Source organism: Orcinus orca, chromosome 2 (assembly GCF_937001465.1).
Source record: "Orcinus orca chromosome 2, mOrcOrc1.1, whole genome shotgun sequence".
Classification (NCBI taxonomy): Eukaryota; Metazoa; Chordata; class Mammalia; order Artiodactyla; family Delphinidae; genus Orcinus; species Orcinus orca.
In genome coordinates, this window is record NC_064560.1 from 176,279,556 (window position 1) to 176,301,237 (window position 21,682).

The following is a 21,682-nucleotide window of genomic DNA, read 5'->3' on the forward strand; positions in this document are numbered from 1 at the left end:
ATTTTAAATTAGGTTTTTAAAATGACACAAGTACATGCTTTGCGCATTGTAGAACAAATTAAATACAGATAAGAAAACATTCCTTATTTACCCTTCCAGACTTTAATATACAAATAATCCATTATTCAGTGTAGAAAAATCAGGAAATACAGACAAGAAATAAACAAAACAACCAAACACAATCCCACTAGCCCAAAATAACCACTGTTAACATTTTGGTGCATATCCTCTCAGAAATATATTTATACATATACATACACATATATGTGCATATTTATATGTATTACACATATAGATAAATGTATACGTATAGACATCTATATATTTATATATTTTCCCCCCCTATCCCCAGCAATCAACTTTGGGTGGGGCATGGAGACCACAGTTTCTACTGGACAATACTGTACAATGAGTTGATCAGTTGGACTATAATACCTACTAGCTCAGGTATGAATACAGCTTTTCATTAATTATTCCATTAATGTTTCATAGTTTCTACTCATTCTAAGGCTCAGTACAAATATAAATGTATATATAATATTTATATATGTATTATATAAATATTTATATAAAAATTCTATTTATATACCTATATTTCCGAAAGGACATGTACCTAATATTATTGAACATTATTCATGAAAATTTTTCAGGGTCAATAAAAATGGGACTAGGGCTTCCCTGGTGGCGCAGTGGTTGAGAGTCCGCCTGCCGATGCAGGGGACACGGGTTCGTGCCCCGGTCCAGGAGGATCCCACATGCCGCGGAGCGGCTGGGCCCGTGAGCCATGGCCGCTAAGCCTGCGCGTCCGGAGCCTGTGCTCCGCAACGGGAGAGGCCACAGCAGTGAGAGAACCGCGTACTGGAAAAAAAAAAAAAAAAAAAAGGGACTAAAAAAATAATTTAAAATGGCAGCATATTACCCCATAGGCTGTACCATAATTTCTTTAACCAATCCCCAAGCCCCTATTGTTAGAGCTAGACTCTGTTTCAAATCTTTCCCTGTTATAGACAATTATGTTATATTAGAGATGTCTACAATCCTCTCTTAAGAACTTTGCCTGTCCACAGCCTTGAAGGGGCAGTCCTGTGACCAGGGAACACTATGTTGGCTATTGGTTTTGGGTGAACATCTGCCCCACAGTTTCCAATTCTCTTCCCCCGAGTCTGGGGTTGGTACCAGAGCCCAAAACAAACTGTGAAGAGCCTCAGTCGGGTCAGGGACTGAGGCTACCTTTTGGAAGAAGCCTTTGCATGCCATGCAAAAGCAGATGACTAAGCAGAGGAGACAACTGTCAGAGACAGAAAATAATGCATTCAAGCAAAAAGAAACAAGGCGTGGTGGGGTCCAGGCAGCTGGTGTCAGGTGAACCCGGATTAGGGACAACCAAAGGAAGCTGCACCTTGGCCACCTCTGAGCCAAAAGCTGAGCCCTGGATTGTCATTTTATTATTTATAGGAGTTCTGGATACAAATTTTTGTCAATTGTATGTTATAAATACCTGCTTCCACTCTGTGATTTACCTTTTCACTCTTCTAATGGTGTCTGTCCTTTGATGAACCAAAGTTCTTAATTTTAATGTAGTCAAAATTTATCAATCTTTTCCTTTATTAGTCTTTGTGTGTCCTGTTTAAGATGTCTTTCCCTACACTGAGATCAAGAAAATATTCTCCTTTATTATTATTTTCTAGGAGCTTATTGTATTTTTTTTCACATTTTGATCTACAATCCAACTAGAGTTGATTTTTTGTGTTTATGGTGTGTGAGATAAGGATCAAGGTTTTTTTTCTTTTCCTTCTTTCTCTTAGGATATTCAATTTTACCAGCAATATTTACCATTCTTGCCCCACTACTCTAAAGTACAATCTTTGTTGCAAATGAAAGATTTTGTTTCTAGGCTCTTATTTCTATTCCTAGGGCTTAACTGGGCTATTCTGTAAAAGCCTTAAAATAAGTCTTGATTGTAAATCAACTATAATTCAATAAAACTTTTTTTAAAAAGTCTCGATACCTGATAGACCAAATCTTCCCATCTTGTTGTTCTTACTTGAGTGTCTTTGGTATTGGCCTTTCATTTCTCTATATATTTTAGAACCAGCTTGTCAAACTCCACCCAAAAGGCCCACCAAAACCTTCTAGGAAATTTATTGGGATTGTATTTTATCTATAAATCAAGTTGGGGAGAACTGACATCTTTACAATACTGAGTCTTCCAAACTAAGAATATGGTAGACCCTTCCATTTACTTATTCTTTAATTTCTCTCAATAATAATGTATTATAATCTTCTGCATAAAGTTTTTGCATATATTTTGTGAGATTTGTTTCTAGGTATTTGAAGTTTCTTTATTCTATAGTAAATTACATATATATATATATATATATATATATACACATATATATTTAACTTCTTTGCTAGTATACATGAATGCAATGGAATTTTGCATATTGACCTATATCCAACAATCTGGACAAATTTATTAATTTCAATAAATTATCTATAGATTCTTTTGGATTTCCATGTACACAATCATCATCTGCAAGTAACAGACTGAATAGGATTCCTTTATAATCCTCATATATTTTATTTTTCTTGCCTGACTGTTCTAGCTAGAATATCCAGTAAAATGATGAAAAGCAAGTGGTGAGAGTGGACAACCTTGTCCTATTCCTAATCTCAAAAGGAAAACTTTCAAATTTCCCCATTAAATTTGATGCTGCTTGTAGGGACTTTGTAGATATGCTTTATCCAATTAAGAAAGTTTCCTTTTATTCCTCGTTTGCTAAGTTTTGAATCATAAGTAGAGGCTGAATTTTACCACTTTTTTCTGCTTCTACTAGACTGATAATTTTTATCCTCTACTGTATTAAAATGGTGATTATACAGCTGACTTTTTTAAAAAAAATGTTAAAGCAACTTTTCATTCCTAGAAAAACCCAACTTGGTCATATATATTGCTGGATTCAGTCTGTTAATCTTTTGCTAATGACTTTTTGCATCTATGTTAATGAGGGAGATTAAACTGCAATTTTCTTTTCATCTGGGATCATTTTGATTCTGCCTAAAGAATTCAGTTACCTGTAGGTGATAAATCCTGTTTTTGATTGCCTGAAAATATCTTTATTTCACCTTCATTCTTGAAGACTATTTTCACTGAAAAAAATTCTATATTGGTAGTTATTTTCTTTCAGTATTCTAAAGATAATCTAGCTTTCACTGCTCTGTGCATAAGTCAGCTTTCAGTCTAATTACTATTCCTTTGAAGGCAAACTGTAATTTTTTTCTGGCTACTTTTAATATTTTGTCTTTGCTTTGGTTTTATAGAGTTTTAATTTAATGTGTACCTACTGTGGCTTATATACCCCTACCTGGGGTGTACAGGGCTTTGTGAATCTGTAGATTCCATTAGTTTTGGAAAATTCATAGCTATTATCTCATCAAACATTGCTTCTGTCCATTCTTGCTCTCCTTACCTTCTAGGACTCCAATTATACAAATGTTAGACCTTTTTACCATATCCTCTATGTCTCATCTCTTTCCTGAATTTTCCATTGTTGTATTTTTACATATTTTCTTTTGACCTTTCTTCCAGTCCACAGTTCTCTCTTCAGGTCTAATAACTTGTTGTTAAACCTATCAACAGAATTCTTCATTTTCATCTGTATTTTTCAGTTACAAAATTGCTATTTGGTTCTATTTTTATAAATTTCAATTCTCTGCCAAATTTCTCAACTTTCTCTTTTACCTCCTGAACATAATAAATATAATTTTTAATTGAAGTATAGTTGACTTACAATATAATTATTTTTAAGTCTGTATCTGGTAACTCCAAAATCTGATGCTCCTATGGATCCATTTTTACTGTCATTTCTTTTGATTTTTGTTCATATTGTGTCTTTTCATGCATTTGGTCATTTTTGATACATGCCAGAAATTGTTCCAGTAAAACTGTTTGTCAAAATAATTTGAAGACTACAGTGACCCTTCAGAAAAGATTTGCCTTTGCTTCTTCCACATACCTGGGGGCACTAGCACCCTGGGGTTAACTTAATACAATTTCATGAACTCAGATGTTTCTGAAGCTGAGCTGTAGTCTTTGCAATGGCCTGCTTCTAACTTACCCTTACTTCTAGAACATGGCCTTTCATGGTCCTAACCCAGAGAAAAGGGGGTTAACCAGGGTACCCCCTAGTTGATTAACCCCTGTTGCTTTAGTTCAGAGAAGCACTTCCACAGTCTTGCCATTAAGCCTCCCCACTTAGGAGTTCAGCATATCCTCTCAGAGGAGAAAGGAACCCCAAATTGGACTCTCATCCTTGGACCTCTATCTTTTTTTTTTTTTTTTTGCAGTACGCGGGCCTCTCACTGTTGTGGCCTCTCCCGTTGCAGAGCACAGGCTCTGTATGCGCAGGCTCAGCGGCCATGGCTCACGGGCCCAGCCGCTCCACGGCATGTGGAATCTTCCCGGACCGGGGCACGAACCCGTGTCCCCTGCATCGGCAGGCGGACTCTCAACCACTGCGCCACCAGGGAAGCCCTGGACCTCTATCTTTATACTTCTGCCCTCACATGGATCATAGCCTAATAATTATTCATTATCTGACTAGCTGACTAGCTTTCCAGGATCTTCAAGCAGATGTTTATATTTTGACAATTATTTCCTAATTGTCCCCAGTGGGAGAAATAATCCCAATTACCTAGTCTAACATTACACAAAACAGAAACCTGCATTGCCTCTACCCTTTTCAGTTTTAAGATACCTTAGTGAATAAAATGGAAACAAAATAGAATTTTTACAAGTCTGCCTTCTTTCTGTCACTGGCGAACAGTATCAGCCTCTGTAAGTAGTGGATCACAGTGAAGACTTCGATAAGGTTGAATTTTTAGACAGAAATGAAAATTAGCACAAGAATAAAGGAAGTCAGTAGTGGATTTAAAGAGTAACATAATAAAATAAGCTGTAAGGATATACTGTACAACACGGGGAACATAGCAAATATTTTATAATAACTATAAACAGTATAACATTTTAAAATTGTGAATCACTATATTGTACACCTGTAATTTATACATTATACATCAACTATACTTCAATTAAAAAAAGAGGGCTTCCCTGGTGGCGCAGTGGTTGAGAGTCCGCCTGCCGATGCAGGGGACACGGGTTCGTGCCCCGGTCCGGGAAGATCCCACATGCCGCGGAGCAGCTGGGCCCGTGAGCCATGGCCGCTGAGCCTGCGCGTCCAGAGCCTGTTGCTCCGCAACGGGAGAGGCCACAACAGTGAGAGGCCCGCGTACCGCAAAAACAACAACAACAACAGAATTGTATGAAAATCATCCCTAAGGAGATTTACAAACTGTATTTCATAGAAACTTTATCCGAGATAAAAAAACCCCAGAAGAGGTCAGTTCCTGATGAGCAGAAAGGCAAAAAGAGATACATAGAATGGCTCCAACTTACAATATAAACACAGTGAAGAATCTCATGACATGCTTGTGTGTATTTTTTTCTCAATAGGTAATATATGCACATTATTCAAAATTCAAAAAGCATAAAAGTATACAGTGAAAACTTCCTCCCATCTCAGTCCCTACCTCCAATGTTACTAGGTTTTGGATAGTCTTCCAGAGATATTTTGCATTAAAAAAGTGTGTATGTGTGTATAAAAAGAATATATATATACTTTTTCACACAAATAATGGACATACTAGACATGCTAGCATACACGTTGTTTTTTCTACTTAACATCTCAGAGACCTTTCCATAACTATATATAAAAAAACTTCCTCATTCTTTTCCACAGCTGATTAATATTTCAATGGCTGGATATTCCATAATTTATTTAACCACTTCCCTATTGACATTTATGTCCTTTCTAATCTTTTTTTTTTTTTTTTTTTTTTGCGGTACACGGGCCTCTCACTGTTGTGGCCTCTCCCGTTGCGGAGCAACAGGCTCTGGACGCGCAGGCTCAGCGGCCATGGCTCACGGGCCCAGCCGCTCTGCGGCATGTGGGATCCTCCCGGACCGGGGCACAAACCCGTGTCCCCTGCATCGCCAGGCGGACTCTGAACCACTGCACCACCAGGGAAGCCCCTTTCTAATCATTTACCATTACAAGCAATGCTATAATAACCTTGTGTCTGTGTCATTAAATAGGTGTGTGATCTATAGGATAAACTCCTGGAAAAAAATGGATCAATGAGGACATATATTGTAATTTTGAAAGATATTGACAAATTGCCCTCCATAGCATTTGTATCAATTTCCACACCCCTCAGCAATACATGAAAGTTTGTGTTCCTGCACACCGTTGCCAACATATAGTGAGATATTGAACTACCCAGCATAGTTACGATTTTCACTTCCCTTATTGTGAGTTAGGTTGAGCATCTTTCATATGTGAAGAGCCACTTCTCATAGCATCTTAACAACTTAATGTATGCAGGGAAAAAAAAGTGAAAAGAGATATTGCTTTTGATTTTTAAGGTTAAATATATTCGCTAAACTATGTAAGAACTACTGGTAAAACAACTTGTAATTGGATTCAGAGAGGCAGGAAGTAAGAAAAGGAGAAAGAAATATATGTTTATTTCCAGAAGTTTAAAGTGTGGAAGATGCAGTCCTGTTTTAAACAGAGAGAAAACAGGGCTTCCCTGGTGGCGCAGTGATTGAGAGTCCTCCTGCCAACACAGGGGATGCAGGTTTGGGCCCTGGTTCGGGAGGATCCCACATGCAGCAGAGCAACTAGGCCCGAGCTTCACAGCTGCTGGGCCTGCACTCTAGAGCCCGTGAGCCACAACTACTGAGCCCGCGTGCCTAGAGCCCGTGCCCTGCAACAAGAGAAGCCACCGCAATGAGAAGCCCACACACCGCAACAAAGAGTAGCCCGTGCTCGCCCGCCACAACTAGAGAAAGCCCGCGTGCAGCAACAAAGACCCAACGCAGCCAATAAATAAATTAATTAATTAATTTAAAAAAAAAAACAGAAACCCAAAAACCACTGGGGCTCTTTGGCATAGACTTCCACTCTTTTGCTCCACCTAATATAGTAACCACCAATTTTTAAATTTTAATTGAAATCGAAATAGCCACAGATAAGCAACATTTCCATCACTGCAGAAAGACTTATTGCACTGCTCTAAGTCCTACATAAGAATAATGAACAAGTTCACCTGACCTGTTTGCAGTCCTTGACGTCTACATGCATCGATAGCTCTCAGGGTCATATATACCAGACCAAGTTCTGCTCACTTCAAGGTCATAACAGATTTTGCCCTTTATTTTCCCCAAAGCTCCCTAAACTTAAAAAACAAACAAACAAAAAAACGATGAAAGAAAGAAAAGCCCTGTTCTTAAGTGATGTAACACTTAACATATGCCTCAGAAAGTTTCACTATATAAAGAGTGATCTCTCTCTCCTCTTGGGAACTGAAGGACCCAGGTGCCCCCAAATAAAAGACTATTAAAAACAATTACAGTTCATAAAACAACAAGAACACCATGACCAATGGAGAGCTTAGTTCAGAAGAACATCAACATTTTTCTTACTTTATTACCAAATACCCTCCAAAGGTATTCTTTGCCTAGAATACCTTTAAAAAACAAGTCATGGTTATTCTGGATAATTATAAATTCCTGCTTTGAAGAACAAGACACATTGAAAAAAATCAAAACCCTTAATTCAATAACAACTCCAATCTCATTTCTTATTGCTGAGAGAATGACACAAACCTCTTTTGTTGTTATTGTTGTTTTTGGCTGCGTGGCATGTGCGATCTTATTTCCCCAACCAGGGATCGAACCTGCTCCCCTGGCAGTAGAAGCACGGAGTCTTCAACCACCGGACCACCAGGGAAGTCCCCCGAAACCTCTTTTGATTTCATTCTTAGGCCTCTATTGCTTACTCATTGGATCATTTTCCAGAGGAAGGTGGCAGAAAGATCCAATCAAACAAACTGCTAGTTCCAAGCAGTGTTTTGAGTTTACTCCCAAGCCTATACAGCTCTGAGTTAAGCCAAATGCATGCTTTGCACACCACTTTGGAAACCCAGATGAACTCTAACTCATGGTTTCTCAACAGCTGCACTACTGACATCTGGGCCAGATAACTCTTCATTGTGGGGGCAGTTCTGTGCATTGGAGGCTGTTTAGCAGGTTCGCTGGCCTCTACCCACAAGATGTCAGTAACAGCGCTTCCCCTCCTCCCCAACCCAAGTTGTGACAATCAAAATGTCCCCTGGGAGAGGCAAAATCGCTGCTGGTTGAGAACAACTGCTTTCACCTAAAGAGCATTCTTGATATCTCAACCCTAATTCCTCATATTCATTTGATGCTCCTTCAAACCTGTTGAGACTTTGTCTCACAATCCAGCAAATATTTACAGAACCTCTAGGACACATCAAGGACTCTAGGAGAGAAACAGACAAGATAGATTCTGTCCTTACCCTTAAGCTGGTTTCTTGGGGGTACGTACATAAAGAATTGTAATAGGGACTTCCCTGGTGGTCCAGTGGTTAGGACTCTGTGCTTCCACTGCAGGGGGCGAGGGTTCAATCCCTGGTCAGGAAACTAAGATCCCACATGCCGCACAGTGTGGCAAGAATTGCAATAAAAGACACCCAATTATATAAAGTTTTGAATGGTCGATTTTTCTTCCTGGGTACTCTCATCTTACCAAACTAAAAACCCCTAGACAGCAAAGACCGTAACCTGCCCTAGAATGCCAATACTTGATTAATGGCCAATAAAAATAAAAATAAACTATTCTGAACTTCATCATAACAAGGTGACAATTTCAGACAGACAGTAAAAACTCCACACCTAACTTGAGCAAATAAGTTAACTTCTCTCAGCTGTAGTTTGTTCTTCCGTAAAATGGGGAGGAAATGACTGTTGACAGGATTAAGTCGGATAATACAAGGAAATCTTTTTCCACATTCTGGCACAGAGTAAGCATTCAATTAATGTAAGCTATCATTACTATTATTTTATTAGCTATTTTATTAGCAACAAATCTTACCTCAAGGGGAAGAGCTTGCTCTGAGCTACAATAACAAACCCCTACATGACATAAAAGAAATCAACACTCACCCTGTTTTCTGAGGGCAAGAAGAAGAAAGTAATCATAAGTATTTCCATCAACATCCTGGGAGGAAAATGTGAATGCAGGAACCAATTACAAGGTTTGGGGGTGGGGGGAGAGACACACTCAGAGACAAACCCACTATCCTCCAATACATTCCTGGGCTATTCTTAAGACCTTTCTGTTTAAAATGCTTGGGTATATTTGCCACAAGGATCTAAAGAGGAAGTAAAAAAAAAAAATCCTTAATTTATAAATATTAACACATGCAAGGGACAGATGTTTATGAGACTTTCTAAGTGTTCATTTGCTTAATCGTTCAGAAAGTATGCTTAAAATTTCTATTGCTATAATGTTAAATACATGCCAGCAATTCTGAATTTACTACAAAGCATAAGAGTTCATAAGAAGGAAAAAAGACAATTGTTAGATATTTTAAAGTAAGAGAATATAAAGTCACATGAAAAAGCTGGGTGATTCAAAGCTTGTGGGTGTGTGTGTTTGACCCAAGCAGCATTAGGAAATGGGAGATATTTAGGATAGAAGTAAAAGACGGGGAAAGTCACCATACCCGGAGATACACATCCAGGAACACCTCCTCTGACAGCACGTGGAGTTTCGGTGAGCAAAAACAGACCTTATTCTCATAACGGATAACACCGGTTTACTGTGTACCGTGGCTTAGGCACCAAGTGCCTCATACATAGTGGTCCATGCAATCCTATAGTGCCCACATTTTACAGATGAGGAAACAAACACAGATGAGTGATTTGCCCAAGTAAATTCAAGATTCACACTCCAGCCCAGGCATCATGGTACCACCTCTACCGCTATACTTCATGGTGTCTATTTTAATTTCAGAACTGGAAATTTAATTTTTACTTGCTACTTAGTGAGCCCAGTCCTCTCCCCCTACCTACCCTTCCGTATTTCAAATGAGCATCTTTTTAGTTGCATCCCGTGTGGTGATGATAAGGAGGCTCGGAAGGTAAGTGTAATCGCTGGACACTTTCGCCTTCGGACACTGACAATGAGGTAATCCACACGGAGGAACTAGCGTGGGTGGAAGTAAGACAGTCTCCGGAACCAGAGGAGGGTCCCGGAGAATGAGGGAGGGTCGCCAAAGTTCCTATTTCAGCCCCGATTTCCTGCCTTGGCTCTGGCCGCTATGTTCATTCAAAAGACCCCAGAGCCCACCTATTTCCAACTGCGCTTTTCATCTCGCCCACTCTAAAAGGCGGAGAGGATGGATGCGAGGTGAGGCGCGGGGCCCTATATGCAGGCAGGCTACAGCAAACGGGATTCTGGACAGAGGAAGGCGAGGCTGCCTATTCGGATGGGGGCAGAGAGGCGCGTGGAAAGGCTGGGACCTGGGACAGAGGTGAGGATCGGGGTGGGGAGCCAGAAGCAGGGGCAGCAAGGCCGGTGGGGTCGGGGTCGGCAGCCAAGGAGTGATGGGCAGGCGTGCTGAAGGTGAAGAGGCGCCAGGGTCAGAGATGCCCTGTCACTACCATCCGGGCTGTTCTGCGAAAGGAAGCGGGGCAGGAACCAAGGCATTTCGAAACAGGAGTAGAAAATAATCTCGAGCGAAGACCAGGCCCGAAGGATGGCGGCGGCGGGGGCGGGAGTCGCGGCCCGGGGGAGCCGGGCCCGGGCAGGAGCGAAGGCAGGGTCTCCGCGCGCGAAGGGGCTGCCCAGGCCGGTCCGCTCCTCCGGGCAGCGCGGGGCAGAGCGCGGCCGAGCCTCGCACCGAGGTGCGGGGTCCCGAGGCCGGCGGCACCCACCCGCCGGCGCCCGGCCTTGCGTACCTGAGGCGGCCGCCTGGCTCCCCTCCACTCCCGGGCCGTCCCCGACGCCGTGCGCCGGCCCTCGGCGGGCTGCGGGGCTCCAGACGCCCGGCCCCTCAGCCGCCCGCCGGTCCGACATCTGCAGCCCGCGTCCGCAGCGCCTCCGCAGCCTGCCGCAAGTGGCTCCGGAAAGAGCCGAAGGCCCAGCGCGCCGGGAAGAGCCGAGCGGAGCCCGCGGGCCGGAAGGGGCAGCGCGTCGGCCCCTAGCGGTCGCGAGAGCTCTGGCTAGCGGAGGCCTGCGACGCAGGCTCGGGGAGGGTTACTGCGTGCTTATGATCGCAGGTTTTTAAAGTCAGTGCTTGAAAGAAGAAACGAAACCTGGGCAAGATTTAGTGAGACCCGGCCGGAAGTCGTGGTATCCATAGACACGCTATCGGAAATTGGGGTTGCTAGGAGGCCTGGGCGCGTCGGCTAGTCTGCGTCACGGCTGAAGTCCCAGAAGGTTACGATTCCGGCCCCGGTGAAGATGAAGACCTGCAGCCTGAGAGACCAAAACTTCAGTCTCTTAAGGTGACTGAAGATGTCGAACCAGGCAGCATGGAAGAGGCAGGGCCAGAGCTGCCTGTAGGGACTGACCAAGAGCCACAACCAGAGACGCAAAAAGAGGGCTTCAAAGAGGAGACACCGGCGAGTGCTAAGAATATACACCTACGTCTGAAACCCACCTGGACGTCCGAGGAAGAGGCTCCCCAAAAGTCCAAGACAGACATTTCTAGCGAGATTGAGCTAGGGATTCCCAAAGAGGTAAAGTCGGAGACATCCAGACAGATAGAAGTAGAGCTTTTCAAGGATTTGGAGGTCCTTGTGGACGAAAAGCATGGGGAGCCAGAGGAGGAAGCCAAACCAGATGTCACAGAGGATATGCTCATAGAGGCAGCTAAGGAAACAGATCTAGAGCTACGAAAGGAAGCCGAGGCTGAGGTTCCAGGGGCCACAATCAGTGAGACAAGATTAGAGTTAGTAGAGGGGACCAAACTAGAGGTTTGGGAGGAGTCACTTAGAGAGCAACATGGAAAGACGGGTCTGGAACCTACAGAGCAGACCAAACCGGAATTTCCAAGTGAGAAACTAAGAAGATCAATTGAAGAGGCAGATCTTCAGCCACCAAAGATGACCACACCAGAGATTCCAGAGGAGACACAAAGTAAGTCACCTGAGGAGAAAAGGACAGAGCCACATGAGCAGGCCATACCAGAGTTTCCAGAAGAGAAACCAAGTATGTCTACTGAGGAGACACAAAGAAAGTCAACTGCAGAGAAAGTTCTAGAGCCACCAGAGGACACCAAATCTCCAGATCAAAAAGATAAGCAGAAAAAATCAACTGAGGAGACAGGTCTAGCACCATCACAGAAGTCCAGATCAGAGGAGACACTAAGAGAGTCAACTGAGGAGCAAGTTCCAGAGCCACCAGAACAGACTAAACCAGAGTTTCCAAAGAAAGAACCGAGAAAGTCAACTGAAGAAACAGGTCAGGTGCCACCACAGAAGATCGTACCAGAGGTGCAAGAGAAGACACAAACAGAGCCAACTAAGAAGATAGATTCAGAGTTACCATATAAAGCCAAACCACTACTTAGAATAGAGACATGTGTAGAATTTGCCAAGGAAGATAGGCCAGAACCAATCAGACTTAAGTGTTCTGTAGACAGAGATGAGCCAGAGTACTCTGACTATCAAACAAGAAAGTTGTTAGTAAAAGAAACTAAAGACGTTTCAAAAGACTCTGTGTTAGAGTCTCTTCCAATAAGTGAAGTAGACTCAGTGAATATAGATTATGAGTTTTCTAAAGAACTCCAAAATCTGTTTCAGTTTTCTGATACCAATTATGAATTCTACTCATATTACTCTGAGTCTCAGAGGGATTTAAAAGAGTCCTCTAATGAAAAGAAAGATCTGTCCCCAGAGTCAGTGACACTGGTACCTAAAGATAAAGAAACCCAGCCAAAAAAAAGTACTGACCTACAATTTGAGTATCTTGAATGGAGCCCAGAGAAAGTTGCAGAGTGGATTTGCCAGCTAGGCTTCCCTCAATACAAGGTATACAAAAATAACATTTTTTGAAATCGTATAGTCTCATTCCTCTACCTCTTATTCCTCTATCCTTACCTGAGCTTTTGCATCTTCACTAGAAGGAGTGTAGAAGAGGCATGGACTATGGTAGTAACTTGGATTTTAATTTTGGCCTTTCCACTGATACATATTTGTATATTGGGAGAGGAAGGAAAGGTCACGTTTGTTTTTCCTATTCATCACAGTGATTATACTTCTCTGCAATCCTTGAATAAAGACTAAGAAATTTATGTAGATTTCTTTTCATAGAAATCTGTATTTCTAAAAAGATTTCATCCAAGGTAGACTTTTTGGTACTTTGTTAGGTTGTTTTAGTAGCAACTCCCTTAACTTTAACTTGTACTATTAATCGTAGTGTCTGCCCCAAATGTGTTATATGTACCATGATCACCTAACAGTACTAATTTATATAGCCAATTAACCAAGGATAGTTTTCTTTTTTAAACAGGGTGAATCCTATTATTTCACTGCCAACTATGTTCCACAAACAAAACAAGATCTGAAATCTTTGGTACCACTGTAGTTAAAAATGTAGTTGAGGCAAGAAAGAAGCACTGGTTGTATCGTGCCAAAAAAAAAAAATTAAGCAGCAGTGTGAAATTTAATCAAGAGTTTAGATGGAAAATATGTGGGATTATTAAATTACAATTTTTTCTCAGTACAGAGCTAGAGACAAATATGATTTATTTATTCCTCCTCCCCTCCCTCCCTCTTTCCTTCCTTCCCACCTCCTTTTCTCTTTCTTGCTTTTTTTCTTCCTGTATTTGCCATACATCTTTTGAGTAATGTTCTCATTGTACTGACAGGAGTGTTTTACCACAAACTTCATCAGTGGCCGAAAACTCATCCACGTAAACTGCTCAAACCTCCCTCAGATGGGTATAACAGATTTCGAGGACATGAAGGTGAGTTGTGTATAATTTCCCACTAGAGCACTGAAACAGTGCTACCATCTCAAACCATCCTCCTTTTATTCCAACGTGGCCTCCAATTTCTCCCAAAGGTGTTATCATACTCCTAGTTTCCCAGGCTCAGAGTGGTTGCTTCCTCTCTTTCCTTTGATCCCCACAAAGATCCCAAGAACTATCAGTTCCTCCTATAGCATCTGGTTTTCTCCATTCCCACTTGTTCAGACCTTTATCAGACCTTTACTAGAATGTACCAGTAGCCTGCTTTTAGCCTCTGTCTATAGGCCCTTTGGATTCAAGGACCCTGCTTTTAGACTCTCACCTTCCAACTATTTATACAGCATACTACTCAAAGCTTCTTTGGATCCCCTCTACTTACAAGGTAGTCTCAACTCCTCAGCTTAGGATTCAGGCCCCTCCACAAGTGTTCTCCCACCACTGTTCTCTCGCCTGGTACTCTTCTATGTGAATCTTCTGCTTCAGCCTCACAGGTCCAGCTCACACCCTCACAAACCCGTCTTGTGCATTCTTCCCTCTACATCTTTGCTCAGTTCCCCGCCTCCCCCGCAAGACTAATATGAATGTTAACCATCCCTCAGGACCCAACTCAATTCTCATCTCCCCATGAAGTCTTTCCTGATCTTCCCAGCCCACAGTAACCTCTCTTCCAAAGCTGTCATACATTTTATGTCTCTAACACCTACAGAACTGACTCACCTTTCCCTTTGTTCTTCCTACAAAATACTAAGATGACAGAGAATGTATAGGTGAGACTGGTGAGGGGTGCAGGAAGAAAGAAACACTAATTTTTTTCTTTTCTTTTTTCATGGAAAGACATTTTAAATATAGCAGTGTGTACATGTCAATCCCAAACTCCCAATCTACCCCTCCCCTCCCCGCTGGTAACCATAAGTTCGTTCTCTAAGTCTGTGAGTCTGTTTCTGTTTTGTAAGTAAGTTCATTGTATCGTTTTTTTTAGATTCCACATATAAGCGATATCATATGATATTTGTCTTTGTTTGACTTACTTCACTTAGTATGATAATCTCCAGTTCCATCCATGTTGCTGCAAATGGCATTATTTCATTCTTTTTAATGGCTGAGTAATATTCTATTATATATACCACATCTTTATCTGTTCATCTGTTGATGGAAATTTAGGTTGTCTCCATATCTTGGCTATTGTAAACAGTGCTGCAATGAACACTGGGGTGCATGTATCCTTTTGAACCATGTTTTTCTCTGGATATATGCCCAAGAGTGGGATTGCTGAATCATATAGTAGCTCTACTTTTAGTTTCTTAAGGAACCACCACACTGTTGTCCATAGTGGCTGTATCAATTTACATTCCCACCAACAGTGTAGGAGGGTTCCCTTTTCTCCACACCCTCGCCAGCATTTATTGTTTGCAGATTTTTTGAAGATGGCCATTCTGGTGGGTGTGGGGTGATACCTCATTGCAGTTTTGATTTGCATTTCTCTAATGATTAGTGATGTTGAGCATCCTTTCATGTGTTTGTTGGCAATCTGTATATCTTCTTTGGAGAAATGTCTCTTTAGGTCTTCTGCCCATTTTTTGATTGGGTTGTTTGGTTTTTTGATATTGAGCTACATGAGCTGTTTGTAAATTTTGGAGACTAATCCTTTGTCAGTTGCATCATTTGCAACTATTTTCTCTCATTCTGTGGGTTATCTTTTCGTTTTGTTTATGGTTTCTTTTGAGTTAAATTAGGTCCCATTTGTTTTCTATTACTCTGGGATATGGATCGAAAAAGATATTGTTGCAATTTATGTCAAAGCGTGTTCTGCCTATGTTTTCCTCTGTTTTATAATAACCAGTCTTACATTTAGGTCTTTAACCCATTTTGACTTTATTTTTGTGTATGGTGTTAAAGAATGTTCTGATTTCATTTTTTTACGTGTAGCTGTCCAGTTTTCCAGCACCATTTGTTGAAGAGACTGTCTTTTCTCCATTTTATATTCTCACCTCCTCTGTCATAGCTTAGTTGACCATAGGTGCATGGGTTTATTCCTGGGCTTTCTATCCTGTTCCATTGATCTGTATTTCTGTTTTTGTGCCAGTACCATACTGTTTTGATGACTGTAGTTTTGTAGTATAGTCTGAAGTCAGGGAGCCTGATTCCTCCAGCTCTGTTTTTCTTTCTCAAGATTGCTTTGCCTATTCGGGGTCTTTTGTGTCTCCATACAAAGTTTAAGATTTTTTGTTCTAGTTCTGTGAAAGAGAAACACTGATTCTTCTCACCTGGCCAAGGGAGCACTGGAAACCACTATCCTGTCTTTCCCATTTATAGTGATGCACTAGCTTGGTAAAAAGGGGAGAGAAAGTCAATCTTATTTATTCTAGGGACAAGCTAGACAAGATAGCACTTGCTTCAGCTTTCTGTCTTAGAAAATAATTCACAAAATATTTTAAACTATTCACTCCATCAAGTGAACAAAAGAACTCTGTGATAAATATTTGGAGAAGAATATAGATGAATTGCTTATTCCTTTCATATGCATGATTTTATGTTACAAAGTAGAGCCTTATAAGCTTAATAATATCTCAGGAATTTTATTACACCTGCCTTATTGCAAGCTATTTAAATAGCACAAATTCATAACAACATGTCAGCAATTGTCACTAAACAAAAATATATATTTTTTAAAATTTTCAAATGATTTTAGTTTTACAGAACAGTTGCAAAGATAGTACAGAGAGTTCCCATATACTCTCTTAAAAATATATATTTATTTATTTTTTGGCTGCGTCATTCTCAGTTGCAGCACGTGGGATCTTTCATTGTGGCACGCAGGCTCTGTAGTTGCAGCACTTGGGCTCTCTAGTTGTGGCGCATGGGCTTAGTTGCCCCGCGGCATGTGGGATCTTAGTTCACTGACCAGGGATTGAACCCGCGTCCCCTGCATTGCAAGACCAATTCTTAACCACTGGACCACCAGGGAAGTCCCCCATATACTCTTAACCCAGCTTACCCTAATGTTAACATCTTATGTAACCATTTATCAAACCATTTATATATTTATCAAAACTAAGAAATTAACACCAGCACAGTACTATTAAACAAACTACAGACTTTATTCAGATTTCTGCAATTTTTCCACCAATGTCCTTTTTTTGTTCCAGGATCCAGTTGGGGATACTATCTTGTATTTAGCTGTTATGTTTCCTTGGTCTCCTCCAATATATGGCAATTTCTTGATCTTTTATCTTTCATGACCTTACTTTGAAGAGTAGTGATCAGGTATTGTGTAGATTTCCCTCAGTTTGAGTTTGTCTTATGTTTCCCATGAGATTATGCTTTGTGGGGAGAGTATCACAGAGATGATGAGCCCTTCTCATCTAATCATATCAGGGAGTACATGGCATCAATGTGATTTATTACTGGAGATGTTAACTTTGATCATTTGGTCAAGGTGGTGCCTGCAGGTTTCTTCACTACAAAGTTACTGTGTTTCCCTTTTCATATTCTATTCATTAGAAGTGGGTTGCTGAGTCCAGCCCATACTCAAAGAGAGGGGAATTAAGCTCCACCTCCTGGAGGGAAGAGTATCAAAGAGTTTATGGACATACAGTAAATACCACAGTAATAGATATACTGGGGGAGGTGGTTTGAGGCTATGCAAATTACCTGTTTCTTAAAGTTTTGCCCACTAATTTTAGTATTCATCAGTGCATCTTGCCTGCATCAGTTATTACTATGTTGTTCTAATGATGATTTGGTTTCCTCATTCCTTCCATGTTTAATTGGAACTCTGCTTAAGGAACTCTTCTGTTTAATTGTCCCTTCTTCCCTATTTGGGAACTCTTTCAGTTTGTCTCCTGTGTCCTTTTGACATGTTCCCGTTATTTCATTTTATTGTTTTTTAGCATTTTCTGGCACTACACTTTACTTCAGACTCATTTTCTATTTTCCTTGCTACAGCCCTAGAAGCAGGCATGTTTCCAAGGAGCCCTGGTTGCTTTTATTAGAGAATGGTATTTAGAAATTAAGATGTGGTCACTAGTTGTGCTTGTTGCTACTGAGGTGTTACTGCTTCTAGTCACTCTCAGCAGAAGGATGTAGGAAATATATGTATAATACTAACCCATGTATACACAAATATTTATCTTATTTCTGTAAGCATGTGTTCGTACTGATATCCCTGACTCTAGTCCATCACCACAGGGTTCATACTAGCTTTCATCCTTCCTACTCCCTACCCCACTTTGCTTCTTTATAACTTCTTTCTCTGACAGTGAGAAACCTGGCTCTGCTTATTTATAAATATGTATCCCTATAAGAAACAAATTTACCAAAAGAGTACAGTATTTGTGTACGGTTCTTTTTGTCATTAGCCTTACACTAACTAGACAAAGCACTGTTTTTCAAAGTGAAAGTTATTTAGGTCAGCTCCTTTCTTCCCAGCCCCCTTCAGTGAGATTATGTCTTAATTTGTAATAAAGTTAAGATTCATCTGCGCAGAGTTTATATTCCATCATGGGTTCCCACAACATCCTGGCTTTTAAATTTTTTACCTGCAGTAAAGTCACTCTTTTTAGTATACAGTTCTGTGGGTTTTGACAAATGCACAGGGTCATGTATCCACCACCACAAAACTGTATAGAACGATTCTATCACCCTAAAACTTCCCGTGTCCCCACAGTAGTCAGCCTATCCCTCCACCTAATCCCTGGCAACCATTAGTCTGTTTTTTGTCCCTATAGTTTTTCCAGAATGTCACACAAATGAAATCAAACAATATGTAGGCCTTGAGTCTTGCTTCTTTCCCTTAGCAAAATGCATTTAAGATTAATCCACACTGTTATATGAATCAACAAGCAGATCTTAAGGACATTGTACATCTGCTTTAATAATGGTATTTTACCTATCTAAAATGTACTCCTAATGGGCAGTTTTGCATCAGGTTAAGAATTGTCTGTGGTGTGAATTTTCCAGCCTTGTAACTATGGCCAGTAGTTTTAAACAAACAAAAATCCATTCCACATACTCCTTTGACTGTGTTCTAGCAGCAATTTCACGGACTACATTCTCACCCAGAGGCAGAATATGAATTCAAATAGCAGTGTTATAACAGACCTGCAATTAAAACTAGACTTTGAAAATGCAATGACAGTTTAGGATACCAAGTGGCATGGTACTCAATGAATACAAAGTATGTTTTAGAGACACTGAAATTGTGGCAAAAGATATTTTAAAAGAATATACAAGTATAGGCACTAATAAAATAACTGGAACTTTAATGTCTGCTTTTTAGTGTTTGAGATTTCTTTCCAGGCAAATAAATTGAATAACTGAGTAATAATTTTTTTCTTAGTTAACTGAGTCCCTTATAAAGTTATTTATTAACCTTCCTAGAGAAAGTCATGGCTCCTAATCTGAACATATTATCTGCTCATATCATTGGTCAAATTGCTCAGCCAAGAAAAAGAAATGAACCCATCCGCGGCTATCTGATGCAAGGGTCTAGAAACATCTTTAAGTGGCACTTTTAAAAAGATAAATCATGTGATGTTTCTCTTAAGAACTGTGTTTTGATAATGCCAGGGTAGGAAGCCTTTCAATGTGTTATCTCGTTATTATTTCCCCATAGAATTAGCTTAAGGGGTTAGCATTCAAGAGGTCTAGGAAACTAAGTAAAACTTACTTGATTTAGTTGTATTTTCAGGTTAATCCCATTAAAAAATTATCCTTGCATTACAGGTAATTTCTCAGCATACCCGGGAGCTACTGGGAATTGAAGAGCCATTATTCACACGCTCTATCAGCCTTCCCTACAGGGACAATATTGGCTTATTTTTAGAGCAAAAATCTCATAGTGGAGTTAAATCTGATTCCTTGACCTTGTCTGAATTTGTGCAAGCAGTGGGATTACAGGATTCTGCTCCAGAAATAACCACCCCTGAAGAGGATGCAGCATTATGTTCCATTGAACCATAGGGCAAGCCGTTTCACTTAGCTTGAAAATCAAATTAAATTATGTGGGGGAAGAAGTGTGGTATTTCTGCATTTTCTTTTTCTCTTCATTCAGGATCAGAGTTAGAACTGCTGGCTCCATTCCTAGTTCTGCCACTGACTCACAGCACCTTCCCTTTATTTGTGTGTCAATTTAGTCCCTTGTTAAAACAAAGATAGCAATATTTCTCTTTCTGGGTAATTGTAAGAATTCCTGATAAATTCCAGTATTTCATCTGGTAGTAGGAGCACGATGGAGAAACAGACTAAAAGTAAAATCACCTGCCAACCCAGATAATCCTCTTCATAAGTGCAGACAAGGACACAGTTGTATTATTGAATCAGCATAAAATCAGACTGTGATGCACATTACAGGCAGGCCACTAAAGAGATTGCCAAGACAAGGATATCTCACCCTTCTATATAGCCAGGCAGATATAATCCATTATTTACATGTTGACTGTCTGTGTCCAAAGGAAAAATAAAAGTTCTCATATCTTAGTGACAAACAGAAATTTACTCCCTGGAGCCAAGCACTTAGGCTAAACCCCCAGCGTCAGGGAGACAAAGCGCCATCCTTCTAAACGCCCGCATTTCAAAGAGGCGGCTCCAAGGGCCCCTCCCCCGAAAGACGGTCCCGGGATGGAAAACTGGCAGAAAGTTTATTCACCTTTTTAGAAGAGGAGCATACATCTCAAAAACAGAGAAAAAGGATTTATATTACAAGTTTTTAAAAGGAAATGTGTTATGCTCTTGGTGGGAATGTAAATTGATACAGCCACTATGGAGAACAGGATGGAGGTTCCTTAAAAAACTACAAATAGAACTACCGTACGACCCAGCAATCCCACTACTGGGCATATACCCTGAGAAAACCATAATTCAAAAAGAGTCATGTACCAAAATGTTCATTGCAGCTCTATTTACAATAGCCAGGACATGGAAGCAACCTAGGTGTCCATCAACAGATAAATGGCACATATATACAATGGAATATTACTCAGCCATAAAAAGAAACGAAATTGAGTTATTTGTAGTGAGGTGGATGGACCTAGAGTCTGTCATACAGAGTGAAGTCAGAAAGAGAAAAACAAATACTGTATGCTAACACATATATATGGAATCTAAGGGAAAAAAAAAAAGGTCATGAAGAACCTAGGGGTAAGATGGGAATAAAGACACAGACCTACTAGAGTATGGACTTGAGGATACGGGGAAGGGGAAGGGTAAGCTGTGACAAAGTGAGAGAGTGGCATGGACATATATACACTACCAAACGTAAAATAGATAGCTAGTGGGAAGCAGCCACATAGCACAGGGAGATCAGCTAGGTGGTTTGTGACCACCTAGAGGGGTGGGATAGGGAGGATGGGAGGGAGGGAGACGCAAGAGGGAAGAGATATGGGAACATATGTATATGTATAACTGATTCACTTTGTTATAAAGCAGAAACTAACACACCATTGTAAAGCAATTATACTCCAATAAAGATGTTAAAAAAAAAGGAAATGTGTTATGAAAAAGGAGGGGGGAGGTTCTCATTCCTTTTTGGCATCAGAGAACAAAATTTTAAAAATATTTTTTTAGATTTGTATTTACCTGTTAAAACAACATGGCTTATAGAAGTATATCATTGACCATGGACTAGGGTCTGGGTTTGTTTACAAGGCGTTTTATGTGGTAACTCCAGACTTTTATAAAATGAAATTCAGACCAGAGTCTGCCTGTGACTGGACTGTTCAAAAGAAATTAAAAATACTTCTTGTTGCTTGAATGACTCCAATTCCACTCTAGTTTTATA

The 21,682-nt window shown here is 40.5% G+C and overlaps 2 protein-coding genes across 7 annotated transcripts in view; one reads left to right on the forward strand and one right to left on the reverse strand.

The window, feature by feature from the left end:
* TMED8 (transmembrane p24 trafficking protein family member 8) overlaps nucleotides 1–11,203 on the reverse strand; it is a 32,675-nt gene extending 21,472 nt beyond the window's left edge. For 2 of the 6 annotated variants that reach the window (XM_049705315.1, XM_049705313.1), the window contains exon 1: nucleotides 10,889–10,978. Coding sequence is in view for 2 of the 6 variants with exons in the window: in XM_004262282.4 (XP_004262330.1) it covers nucleotides 10,889–11,006 (118 nt within the window). In the remaining 4 variants the exon portion in view is untranslated. Of the gene's footprint in view, nucleotides 1–10,000; nucleotides 10,120–10,888 lie in introns of those variants that run through there. The other 4 variants (XM_004262282.4, XM_049705314.1, XM_049705316.1 and 1 more) reach the window with 4 other exon arrangements.
* SAMD15 (sterile alpha motif domain containing 15) lies at nucleotides 11,200–21,599 on the forward strand. The gene is made up of 4 exons (XM_012539511.3): nucleotides 11,200–11,205; nucleotides 11,321–12,964; nucleotides 13,804–13,902; nucleotides 19,630–21,599. The coding sequence occupies exons 1-4, from the start codon at nucleotides 11,200–11,202 to the stop codon at nucleotides 19,864–19,866; spliced, it is 1,986 nt and encodes a 661-aa protein (XP_012394965.2). The 3' UTR covers nucleotides 19,867–21,599.
* The last annotated feature ends 83 nt before the right edge of the window (nucleotides 21,600–21,682 follow it).